Source organism: Fundulus heteroclitus, chromosome 11 (assembly GCF_011125445.2).
Source record: "Fundulus heteroclitus isolate FHET01 chromosome 11, MU-UCD_Fhet_4.1, whole genome shotgun sequence".
NCBI classification, from domain to species: domain Eukaryota; kingdom Metazoa; phylum Chordata; class Actinopteri; order Cyprinodontiformes; family Fundulidae; genus Fundulus; species Fundulus heteroclitus.
The window spans coordinates 544637-558477 of NC_046371.1; the positions used below are offsets into that span (position 1 = coordinate 544637).

The 13841-nt window shown below is 42.3% G+C and overlaps 1 protein-coding gene across 1 annotated transcript; it reads left to right on the forward strand.

The window, feature by feature from the left end:
• Nucleotides 1–9841: 9841 nt before the first annotated feature.
• On the forward strand, nt 9842–11816 carry LOC105920831 (odorant receptor 131-2). The gene has a single exon (XM_012856472.3). The coding sequence runs from the start codon at nt 10145–10147 to the stop codon at nt 11087–11089; it is 945 nt and encodes a 314-aa protein (XP_012711926.2). The 5' UTR covers nt 9842–10144; the 3' UTR covers nt 11090–11816.
• The last annotated feature ends 2025 nt before the right edge of the window (nt 11817–13841 follow it).

Sequence of the window (13841 nt, forward strand, 5' to 3'; positions counted from 1 at the left end):
CAAGATTTAAACCAAGACCTAGTATAACCCACCAATTCCCAGTGTAGTAAGTTATATTATTTTTATTATCAATAATTGCACATTTGTTATGTTAAAACCATTTTACTCTGAAATCAATATTAGTAACTTTAAAGGGGAAGTCCGTTCAACAAGGAAAAATCAGGGGATCATTAGCTATACCCAAGACTAATACGTTTGTGGTTATTTAATGAATTTAGTGTTAATCAATAAGAAAAAAAAAACATAAATTGTCGTCTGGATCACTGTGTATGGGGGTGGCCATTACTGCCCAAATATGGGCAGTAATGGCCACCTGACATCACATCCTGCGACGTGGATAAGCGGAGAGCCGACGGCAGTTGGCCGCGCATTAGCAGCTGTAGGAGCTGTTGGACAGCACCTCACCACTTACCATCCAATGTCAAAGAATACTTTCGTACTCAATACTTTGAGGTCCTGGATTTGATCAAACGTGAGCTGATTGATCGCTTCCAGTGTAGAAGTTATTCTGTACTCCATGATTTGAAAAATATGATCATAGAATCTAGGGCTGCACAGTGGGGCAAGTGGGTAGCGCTGTTGCCTTGCAGCAAGAAGGTTTAGGGTTCAAATCCAACCCTGGGTATTTCTGCATGGAGTTTGCATGTTCTCCCTGTGCATGCGTGGGTTCTCTCCGGGTACTCCGGCTTCCTCCCACAGTCCAAAAACATCACTGTTAGGTTAACTGGCTTCTCTAAATTGTCCTTAGGTGTGTGAGTGTGTGCAAGAATGGTTGTTTGTCCTGTTTGTCTCTCTGTGTTGCCCTGTGACAGACTGGCGACCTGTCCAGGGTGTACCCCGCCTCTCGCCCAGTGAACACTGGAGATAGGCACCAGCAACCCCCACGACCCCATGAGGGATTAAGTGGGTCAGAAAATGGATGGATGGAATGATTGCTTCTTTAATCAGCATGCTCATTAAGCATATTAAATAGGGGTGCATTTCACTTTTCCTTGCCTATGGACCCAAAAGATTTTTTGGTTTGCTCCGCTCGCCATTTGGCTATAATACCTTATCTATCTTATTTGCCCCCCCCCCCCCCCCCCCACACACACACACACACACACACACACATTTTAAAACCTTCCTACGCCCCTGGTTATGCTGCTATAGGCTTAGGCTGCTGGAGGACATCAGGGTCTATTTCTCTCACTCTGCTGAGTTCTCCTACTGCTCTCCAATCTGCATTGCTTGTTGTTATTTCAGCTTTTAACTTTTTGTTTGAGAAAATTTTAGCTTCATCTAAAACTTCTACCTGCATGTTAAACCCAATTGTTTAAGGAGGTATTCCCTCTGATCAGTGGTCCTATTTTAGACATGATTAATCTATCCTTAGTAAATGGATATGTACCACAGGTTTTTAAAGTAGTTGTTATTAAACCTGTACTTAAGAAACCATCTCTTGATCAAGATGAGTTAGTAAATTACAGACCTATATCTAATCTTCTTTTCGTATCTAAAATTCTTGAGAAAGTAGTTGCTAATCAACTTTGTGAACATTTACAAAGTAATGACCTACTTGAGGAGTTTCAGTCAGGCTTCAGAGCTCATCATAGCACTGAAACAGCTCTGGTGAAGGTCACTAATGATATTCTCATGGCCTCAGATAATGGACTTATCTCTCTCACTCTGACTAATTTCTCTCTCTCTGCTGAGTTCTCCTACTGCTCTCCAATCTGCATTGTTTGTTGTTATTTCAGCTTTTAACTTTTGTTTGCAGTGAAATGTTAGGAGATGGTTGTGTTTAGTAAAGTGCTGAAATAAGTTGAAGGAAAGCTTAGAATCAGAAGTTCTGAAACTTATTTGCTAATCCATGAACTGATTCTATAAAAATGGTATTAAAACATTTTCTATGGACTCGTTGTCATTTGTAAGGTTTCCCTGAGATTTACGGCATTCAATAGTTGATCTTTTCTATTACTGGAATTTGTTAATCTATTTATGTGTTCCCAAAGGCTTAAACAACTCACATCGGCGCCCTCCATCATTTTAGTATAATACGTAGTTTTTTGCCTTTGTGACTTGATTTACTGTAAGAGTAGTTCTATGTGATAGAAAAGTTAAAGGTTAAATTGCTACTTTATGCTGAGGCCTGTAAGTTTAAGCGTTGTTTAAAGTTTTAGAACTGATCTGTAATTAACTTGTTTTTGTCAAAGTTTTTCCTCAGAAGTGCCCTTCATCTACGCCTCATTAGGAACACAGAGCAAGTCCGATGGGAATAATGTAGCGTGTCAATATTTACAGTCAATTAGGGTCTGAATATTTAATTAGTCTTAATGACTTCTCAGGAGGCCGGGCCTCTGTTACACCACAGGAGCATTAAATCAGAAAAGGTTTCCATAATAACAAAAACAAAGTTTAGCAGAACCTTTGACTTTTTCCCCTTTTGAAAATAAAAGAAATATTTAAAAATTAAAAATCTGTTTTTGGACAGGTTATGTAAAACGTATGTGCAAAGAAGGTTGGACCAGTTTAACACAAACGCCTCTGAACAGTTTTAAGGCTTTAGGTGAAATCAGCAGGTTTGCCGTATTTGACCCAAATAACCGCTCAGGTTTCTCAGGCAGCAACATCCAGATCACATGACACGGTAATCTCTGCTAGATCTGGGCTACATGTGGGATAAATGTGGCACGTATGTTCTGTACTCAGAAAAGTTCTTCCATTTGAAAACGGTCAGACGTATGAATAATCCTCTGGGTGCTAGAGGACCTTGGTTTATGTATAAATAGATGATACTCCGTTAACGTGTTACTAAAGCTGGACGCACACAGGAAGTTTGGGTAATTGCACATTTATACGTCAGTACTAAACACCAAGACTGCATCTGAGGTCTTTGTCCCGTGTTTACTACACACTTTAGTTAGACTTTAGATAATGTTTTAATGCTCATAAAACTGCATCAAATCAAAATGCAGCACAAATGTAAAGCCTTGAGAACAAAACCACAGAACTTCAGTACGGTGTGATTCCATGAGGCGGACTGTAAATGAACAGGTGAAATATCTTCCTTTTGTTTTCAGTCATTCTGCTTTTAAATTGCTTTTACAATTAGTATTTTAAAGCATAAAATGCTAGTAATAGTATTTTAAAGCATAAAATGCTAGTAATAGTATTTTAAAGCATAAAATGCTAGTAATAGTATTTTAAAGCATAAAATACTAGTAATAGTATTTTATGCTTTAAAATACTAATTAGTTCCTGGAGAACTTAAGGCAGCAAAAGGCCCAGTTGCTACCAAACAAGCAGAAACGCTCAGCTTGAATTCCAGCATCAGAGGTTTGCACTGATATATTTATCTTTATTTTAAACATGGTGCCGTTCTTTGGAGCCAAACATGTCTGCTAAGGTCCGTCTGCAGGACATCGTTCCGCAACTGTTTTCATTTATTCAACAGTGGGAGTTTATCCTGTACCCGGTGGGTTGCCAGTTAGAACCGCCCCTTCAGTCGTTGTGTCCTTGGGCAAGGCACTTCACCCTCTTTGCCTGCTGGCGATGGTCGCAGGTCCGGTTCTGTCAGTCTGCCCGAGGGCAGCTGTGGCTACGATGCAGCTCAGCACCATCAGTGAATGGATGAATGGATGAACGAATGAACGAACAAACAAATGAATAAATGAATGAACGAACAAACGAATGAATGAATAAACAAACAAATTAACGAACGAACGAACAAACGAACGAATGAATGAATGAATGTGAAGTGCTTCGGGATCCTCAGACTTGATAAAGCGCTTCACAAATGCAGGAGATCAGCTGAAACGGCAAAGGAAATCTGAAGCACACAAGGTAGAAAATATAAAATCCGAAAATAAAGGAGCGATAAATAAGAGACTGGTCAGTAAGGGCGAATTAACAATATAAGAAAAGTAACACTCTGCAGTTATAGTATATTCAGATTTGGAGACATTTGCAACTGTGTGGGCTGATTTAAAAGCTGTTCTAAATGTGTAAAAAACAAAAACAGCAAACTATTAATTAATAAACAGAGAAAACTGCAAAACCAGCAGGGATGTGAAAACTTGTGGAGTTTCTGAAGTCTGTCAGGCGCTGGGAGGAAGGATCTGTGATAACGCTCCTTTGCGCTGAGGATGCAGCTTCTGCAGCTCTGCAGCAGCTCCATGCATGCATGCTGGTAAATGTCATTCTACCACCATTGCTTTTTTATTTCCATTGCTTTTTTATACGCCATAACAGACGTGCTTCTGTAGTTTTTGGACCTTGTTACCGTTTTAGTTTGAACCTTATTTCATTTTATGTTTCAGCTGTTTCTCCCATGAGCCTGCTGCATCTGTCCTAGTTTAAAAATGATTTACTCTCAGCAGCAGTGTTAAAGTTAATCTGAAATAATATGGAGAAGTTCTGCAGGATGTTGGGTTTTGGTGAATTGTCCTGGTCGTGATCATCTGGGTCCATTTCCTAGAAAGTCAGACCTTTTTGATGTTTTTAATGCTTTTTAAAGGTTTTTAATCAAACAACATGTGAAAGCAGCACAACATGTAAATATTATTCTAATAGCTCTGTATAGGAGGAGTCCTAGTTCCATCCCTATTGTTGTATTTCATTCATTTTACCTTACTTCCTCTTTTAATCCCACTTTAAATCTGTCGTCTTGGTTAATAATCTGGTGTGGGAGTATGTTCACCTTTGATGTTAAATTAATTTGCTGCCTCTTGGTCAGGACTGCCTTAGAAAGAGGTTCTTAATCTCTTTCCTGGTTGAATAAAGGTTAAATAAAAAAAAATACAATAGTGTTTTATCTATATTTTAGTTTCTCCTCTTATTGGCAGGCATTAATTACTGTTTACATCTTTTTTTAAAGTTATAAAGAGAAGAGGGCACCCAAAGGGCTGTAACTGTAACATCGTGGCCATCCAGTCTTTGTGATAAAATAATAAAGGTCAAAGGTCAGGCTACAGCATCTGAACCAGAGACTTTAGGCCACGGTGCGGGACTGAGACGCTGGATTTAGTCACATTCAGTTTATTATTTCAGTTGATAAAATGATTGCATCAGGACGCTGACTTTGCAGCAATCCCTTGTCCAACGGTCCATTGCATGGTGTTGTTACTTTTAGCAGAAGAAATGTTGTTTAACTTTCCACCACAGAAACACAAACAGGCTCAGAGCTGCTGTTAATTAATCTGATGTCATCAGGTCAACATTTACTGACAACATGAAAGTGCGGGGGTTTGAATATTTAATGCATCTAAATGAGCTATCATGGGGATTGGAGGCAAAGAGCTCACCTCAGAGAATTACTTCACACTAAACACCAAACGAAACAACAACTTCAGTCTGGAAGTTTTTGTTTCAAAGTAAATCAAAATAAAGAAGAACTGATGCAACGCAGCAACGTACAGATGATATCCTGAAACACAATGAGCCAGTGGACAACTCAGGCTGAAAAATGGTTTAAACTTTGTTTTTCTGACGCTGGCAACAAGTCCAGGTGAGAGACGTCCCCGAGGTCCCATCAGGACGGCCTGGACTCACTGGAGGAGAACGTGCAGGAACATCTTCACGTCCAGCAGGAGGCAGAGCTGCAGACTAAAGCTACGTTCACACTGCAGGCCTATTCCGTTTTTTTTCACGTGTTCGTTCACACTTTATCATAAATTACTGCTGCACCTTATCCTGAAACTTACTGCAATTTATTGTGTTTTTCAAGCTGTATGCAAACTAATATCCGTTCTGTACGCGCTCTGTGCATACAAAATGACAAATAAAGTGTCTAAGTCAAATATATGCGACTTGTATGTGATCTCCTGTGTGACCTGCATTCATACGCCTAAGTGTCTCACATGCGCGATAACGTCATACGTATCAAAGCGTGGTCATTGTTTGCGGAAGTAAACATGGATCGTAACGCTGCAGCGTATCTTGCGTTCTTTACGTTATTCTCCAACCGGAGCAGCACTTTACCAATGAGATCTTTTTAAGAAGATCGAAAAGGAAGAGAGCCAAATTTATGTGCGTCTGAACGGATCTCTTTAGTGCTCTCATGTAAAACCTCTCATGTAAAAACACACATCTTAGCAGCCATAGCAGCGAGTAAACGCGTTGCTGTGGGGCTGTATGGACTTGCAACAGGTGCTTGTTACCGAACAATAGCCAACCTGTTTTTTTTTTTAGCCAACCTCTTTGGCATAGCCAGGTCCACCGTTAGTGGCGTTTGTCAAGTATAAATGACGTACAGGTCGGATGAATGCGACCCGGCCGTACAGACACAGGTCTGTCGTTCAGACTGTCATGAAAAGATCAGATCCAGGTCACATATGGGCAAAAAAATCTGAATTGGGTCACTTCAGGCTGCAGTGTGAACGTAGCCTGAGCCTGTGGAGCAGGCGCCTCCTCTGGCCGACATGACCAACTACAGGGATGCTGATTGGTCCGGCCAATCAGATGTCAGCTTTTATGCTGAGCCAGGAGCAGCTGTAGATCTCTAACTGACGTTATAACAGGGCAGTAGGAGGCTGATTTAGATGGTTTCAATACGAGGCACCAAGCCTCAGCACAGTTGGTCCTGCAACGCTGAACCCAGACGGTCAACACGTCTGTCGTAGCTACCGTCACGTTTCCTTTAAGGGAGGATTAAAGTCTGTTTCTCTGCTGGACACGTCCAAACCGTCTCAGTCTGGCCTCTCCGCCTTCATCTCCTGCACTCCTACCTGACCTGAGATTGAAAATAATTTTAATTCAGTCAAGAAGTTTGTTTCTCATTGGAAATGAGACATCTGAAAAAACACATTAAGCAATCAGTTTATTTGAGCCAGGAGTGTCCAAAGCTTCAGTTTCTAATCCCAGATGTTCAGTTAAACTGTGCATTCTAACTAGTTTTATCTTCTACATTAAGCCTGAGGCAGCGGGCAGCTCTGGCCTAACCGGAGCGGTCTGGGGTTAGGGGCCTTTCTCAGAGACCAGGCTGCAGCCTCCTCAGAGCGCTGCTCCATCCTCTGCACCTCCTCTCCTCGCAGGAAGCTCCTCTGCCCTGATGACGCTGCCTGTTATGAAAGTCTGCTGGTGGTTTTCAGGTAAGGCTGTCAACGTTTTGTTCAACAGGCAGCAGACAGCCGAGGCCGGGTGACGGCACCGAGCCCCCGGGTCACAACCAGCCCGTCTGATCTGATCAGTAGAAGCTGTGACAGCTCTGCCCCAAGCAGCAGAAAAGTGGCCGTGAAGCGGAGGTGAAGCGGAGGTGAAGATCCGCAGGAAACGACCCAGATGTTGATCCGTTCTTCCTGACTGTTCCTCTGCAGGTCCTGGTTCTGATCTGCCAGCTGTGGGCCATCCAGAACCTGCTGCTGAACAGAAGGTAAACCTGCTAATGAAGGTGCTCTGCCTTGGAGAATCGGTCCTCAACAGCGAGGAAGGTTTCCAGACGGTCCACCAGCAGAACCTTCGTCACAAAGTCCAGCCCAACGTCTGCCACTGAGGAACTGGTGGTCCATCTGCAGATGTTTGGTCCAGATGTTCAGTCAGAGGTCCTGGTGGAGATGTCACAAGCAGGAAGAAACTCATAGTCATCCTCCACTAGAGGTCAGAGCTGGTTAGGAATTATTTACTCAGTTACATTTCCTTCAGTAAGTTTTTCAACAAAATGTACTTTTAGGAGTAGTTTTACTGCACGGTACTTTTTACTTTTACTGGAGTCACATTATTTCTAAAGTATCGCTGCTCTAACTAGAGTAAAATCTCTGGCTCCTCTACCTGCTCTGAGTAACTTCATGAATAAAGAACAAACTAGTTTTTACCATAAATGCACCGCAGATAAAACCTGGAGTTTATGTTAAAGTGAGACCTCTTGTGACTATTACACGTTTGATGCATCAAAAAGTAACAAAAGTAGCAGAAAAATTAGCCCTGGAGTCCCAAAAGTTGGCCTCTTCAGTGCACATAAGTTCAGAATACCAGATACGGTATTCACTAATATTTAAAACACTATAAAGAAGAGAAAGTAGGAAAAGGAAGGACGGAGCCGAGGTGACTGGCTGCTGGCAGCGCAGCGCCATTTTAATAATAATAGCAAAAAAAAATGCAATGAGAATGAATGATATATAATATATATCACACTGAGGTTAGAACATTTTACAGGTGGCCTTCTCTCATAAACCACACTGAAGTTCTCTGAGCTCCTGAGAGCCACACATTATGTTTGTAGCAACAGTCTGCATACCTGCTGTTTCATATTAGACACATTTGGCCATGAAAATGGTTAGAACGTCTGATTTCCTTTATTTAGATGGGTGGGGGATACTTTTCGCCACATATGTCTAGTTTTTTGGCCAAATTGTGGACTCATTTGCATGTGACATCTTGACTTTTATGGTGGGCTTTTAACAGTTTTTAGTAATGTGCAAGCAGATATATCCCAAAATCATCTTTTACCCGTACTAGGCCAACTTATTAGCTGGTAATCCTGTTCAGAAACACTTTGTTATTCTGGGTGAAACGGTCCTTCCACCCTGAAAATAGTCAATACATTATGTATTCAGAAAAAGGAGGTTAAACATATTTCTCTGTGGAAGCTGCAGGCCTGTAAAATCTCTGACCGATCCCTGCCGTTCAGTATGAATAGCAGGGATTGGTCAGAGTTCTGGTTCTGCTCCCCCTGCCCCCCTCTGTCCCCCAGGTTCTGGGTTTATCACCTCATCTACTGGTTCTCCCACATACCATCATTCTGACGTGCTCATGTAACACCAGCGTGCTCGTTCCTTCTGAGTTTCTGCTTGCTGTCTGCACACTTTTAGTGTTTATGTATCTGGTTAGCTTAGCGGCTACCTTAGCAGTTAGCTTAGCGGCTACCTTAGCAGTTAGCTTAGTGGTTAGCTTAGCGGTTAGCCATTCATTGTAGCTCCACTGCTCTCTCCTAGCCTTTGAACATGGCGGAGAGTCACAAGAAGAGAACTGTGTTAATTTTTATGAGAAGAAGAGGAAGGCCTCAGTAGAAAGAAATAAGACCAGAGTGGATTTAGGAGATTTTTTTTTCATGTGACCCTCCTGAGGAGCGGAACAGCAGGTAAGACGGTCTTGTGCATGTGCCGTTATTAAAAAAGGGACCTGGGGAAACTTCAGGAAGAAATTTACGACTCTACTTTTAAGACACAAGTTCTCATTTACAAGAGAAACTTGTTACCATACCACACCATACCAATTTTATTTATAAAGCACTTTAAACAGCCACAGGACCAAAGAGCTACACAATCATAAAATACAAATGATCAATCATAAAACAATAAGCAAAATGGTGTATAAAGTCATTCCCCATATCTACCAAAAGAAGATATTAGACACTTTACAGCAGACTGGACATATTCCCTTTTCTCCTGAAATCATAAACCATCTCCTCTGTTTGGTTCACATACAGCTTAACGGAAGGCATCTGCAGGCGATGGAAGGATGACGATGAGTTTCTCCTCAATCCGCTCTCCATGTCGTCCTCATGAGGCCATGGTTTGGTCTTCTTCTTCTCTTTCTGCTGTGTGCCCACTTTACATTTGAGCTTTTGAAAAGCTGCTCCTGATTGTACAAAACAATCCAGCTGCTGTAGTTACAAATGTCCAGAAGTAAATAACAGGAAGAATCCTTCCACCGGCACAGCATCCTAAACCAAAATCTGTCATATTTCAACCAGAGAAGCAAAGAACGTTTTTGATTATTGTTTTTAACTCACAATTTAAAACAAACTTGTTGGTGATGTGCTTTTTAATGATTTTATGCTTTTTTTAAAAAAAATAATGTTTTATTAAATTTATCTATGCAATGTTACCCCTGTCTGACACAAATGTCTCCCAAATAACCAGACTTTGACTTTAAATTTAACAAAGCTACTCTTAAGGTGCTTTATTGTGGAGCAGAATTGGTAATAAAAGTAAGAAATAAAAGTCTGAGACTGAAATCAAGCTGAAAAGTGCAACACTCGAGGGAAATGAGCCGAGTGCAGCAGCATTGGCTGCTCAGCGTGTCCCAGCCAGCGGGACCCATCAGATAAATATCAGGAGAGGAGAGCCGTTCTGTTAAACACATAAACTCAGTAATAATAATAAGCTTCTGGATTCTACAGCTGTTTTCTCTCTAGGTTTCCATGTAGGTGTTTTCTCTCTTTAACATGTCGTTTGTTAATGGAAGCGAGTCAAACGGCAGCGTGGCTCTGCAGCGTCAGGGCGTTCTGGGGCTGGTCCTCTTTGGCACCGTCACCACGCTGCCCTGCTGCGTCTTCCTCTTCATCAACCTCACCATGCTGGTCACCCTGAGGAGCAAGGCGGTGTTTCGGGACACGTCCCGCTACGCGCTGCTGTTCGGCCTCCTGTGTGCGGACACCGTGCAGCTGGCCCACAGCCAGTCCATGTTCCTGCTGTCCACCCTCAGGGTGACGCTGCCGTATCCCGTCTGCGCGGCGCTCACCGTGCTCAACCACCTGACCCTCAGCGTGTCCCTCATCACGCTGGTGCTCATGTGCCTGGAGAGGTACGTGGCCGTGTGCTTCCCATTCAGGCACGGCGCTTTCATCACCGCCAAAACCACCGGCGTGGCCATTTGCATGGTCTGGTGTTTCAGCGCCATAAAGGACATCACGCAGCTGAGTCTAATTTTAAGTTTTCATTTTCAGAATGTAAAGCAGGTGCAGATGCTTGACTTCTGTGGAAGAGAGAGCGTGTTTGTGGATGCGGTGTCTGAAACCTTTAACAGAGCCTTCACCTACTTCCTGCTGGTGTTAGGAGGACTGACCGTCTCCTTCTCCTACGCCGGCATCATAGTGGCGGCTCGCTCCGCCTCCACGGACGCAGCCTCGGCCGGCAGGGCCCGCAGGACGCTGCTGCTGCACCTGCTGCAGATGGGCCTCACCTTGTCCTCCACGGTGCACAACGCGCTGCTCATAGTCATCTCCACCAGGCTGGACAGGGTGGTGGCTCTGCGTGTGCAGGTTGTCCTCTACGTCTGTGTGATCATCCTGCCTAAGTGTCTGAGCTCGCTGATCTACGGCCTCAGAGACAGAACCATCAGGCCCGTCCTCTTACTCAACCTCACCTGTCAGTGGAGACGGCCTTTCTGAGTCCTGCTGTCTGACAATTAAACCAGAACTGGGAATAATTGCTAATAAAAAGGATTTTGTTCATGATTTCTGGTAGAATCTGGATTACATTTTATAGCGTTGTCAAATAAACCTTACATCCAGTCCGTGCGTTCTCCTCAGTTTGTCACAGTTTAATGTGAAATCATTGTTTTAGAGGCTTTTACGTCTGAACGCGTCATCTGGGGGACAGAAACGTACGCAACACCAAGTCAGACGTTTAAAAATGTAAATACTTCTGTGTAAAAATGTCAAACAAACTGAAAACAGTTTATTTGTTTTACATTTTTTGAACAGCATAAATATTGTCTACTGTGCCAAATGGTTTATCAACTAAAAGATTTTCCACATGCATGTTTTTACTGCAAGGTTAGAGCTGGAATAATAGAGACGCTGTGTTTTATTATTAGTCTGGAGGAGGCGAAGCGGTTGGTTGTCTTCCTGCAGGAGAACACATTTCATCTCAATAATGCCAGCTTTTTAATAATGAATAAAGTATTCACCCTCCATTGGCTTTTTACCTACTTTATTACATTACAACCTGCATTTTAAATGTTTTTTATCTTATTTTATGTGATGGATTTGCTCAAAATAGTCGAAGTTGATGAAGTGAAATGAGAAACAGAAATATGAGTGAGCGAGGAAGACCCCCCACCTCACTCACCTGTGAACATCCAGGGGCAGGACATAGAAACTGTGGAGAGTTCCAATTGCCATCAGATTATACAATGCTGCACTATAACTGTGACCATAACTGTAATAATTAATGTGCAATAACTAATGTGCAATAATCTAATTAATACACTGGGCCACAACCCGTGCAATAATCCTGATGTAGTGACTTCTGCTGCTATCACCACCTGAACATAAGTCAGTACACATGTATGTATGTATGTATGTATGTATGTACAAATGTATACAATGTATATGCACATATATACGCGTAGGTACGTATGAATGTAGGCGTATCGATATATGTATATATATAAGTATATATATGTGTTATATAGACCACTATGAATGTAAATAAGACACCATATGCCCATTCCTATTTCTTTTTGTATTTTTATTTATTTTTTGGTATTCTTTTTGATCCATTGTATATATGAAGATTCACTGTATATAACTGAATGCACCTTCTTGTATGAGCCGATGTGACGAGTGAATTTCTCCATTGTGAGATCAATAAAGCCTATCTTATCTTATATTATCTTATCTTATCTTATGTAAAAAAGAATAAAAAAATAACCTGAAAATATGCATGTGAATATCATGTCTGCTTTGTTGTGAAGTCCCTGAAAAGTTCTGGTTCAACCCGATCCAAGGTCATATCACCTGTCGGGACAGACACACCTTTCCTGAAAGGCTCCAGAGGGCCTTAATCAGAGGAGCAGAGGAGGCCAGAGAAAAGCTGCTAGTGTTAGAATAAGAAGGCAGATTTTAAGTTTGCTTAAAGGCACGTGGGCAGCTCCCCAGATGTTTGGAGGAAGGAGCTCTTTATCATCCTCTACACATTACAATGAGCTGGGATGTGTGAACGTTGGTGATGTCGGCCATTTTTCTAACATATCAGTCTGTGTTTCAGGCCGGGGTGTTCATTTGGTCATGTGACCGTGATGCAGCAAAGCATTGTGGGGGTTTGGTTGAAGCAGAGTAGCCAGGTCATTTTCTTCATGGTGTAGAAGGAGCTGAGACTCAGAGTCCTTCTAAAAACCAGGATAAGAAAGCAGGCGCCGCCCGGAGCTTCACTAAGGCGGCCATGATGATCTTATCCACAGATTAATTCAGGTGACACATAAACGACACGCACACATTTATGAGAGAACGTTTGCCTGAGACGACACGGCCTGCTGAGCTCATCATCATCTGTCAGCTCTTCTGCAATAAATTAGCAAAACGTCTCAGTTTGTTACACCATTGCTGCTGTCTGACAGGTTCTCTAGTGATTCTATCTCCCCTCTAAGGTTCTGTGTCTGATGTCATCACTGCTTGGCAGAAGCTCAGCTCTGTTACAGAGAACTATTGTTCAACGTCTGTTCAGCTACACACGTCTAGACTCGCTTTCTAACAAATGCGTTAGAGGCAAGAAAAACAAGTTTAAATGCAATAATGAGAACCAGAGGAGAACCAGAGGAGAACCAGGGGGGTTCTGAAGATCTGTTTGGTCAGGAAGGAAAAACATGTTGAGAAAAACAGCATAGACCCCTAAGGCAGAGTAGAACTACACCTCAACGTTTTAGCTCAGTTTCAGTTAAATTTTATTTATATATCACCAATTCACATCACATCATCAAGGCTCTTTCCAAAGTCAGCTTCCATCAGATCCTCCAGGTTGGTGAGAAAGTTTCTCTCTAAGGAAACCCAGCAGGTTGCATCAAGTCTCTCCAAGCAGCATTCACTCCTCCTGAAAGAGCGTAGAGCTACAGTGGACAGTCGTCTGCATTGTTGATGGCTTTGCAGCAATCCCTCATACTGAGCATGCATGAAGCGACAGTGGAGAGGAAAACTCCCCTTTAACAGGGAGGAGAACCTCCAGCAGAGGCCTGTTCTTCACCAAAACCTTCTGAACAAGACCGGGAAGCATCACTGGGGTTTATTATGGTGCTGGGGTGTAACTGAAGTGTAAAAGATCTAATAAATAGTGAAATGGATCTATTTAAGACGTATGTGTTTATAGATTGAACACTGAATCTGTTACACACACCGTGTTAAATTACACATTCTAATGACTCAT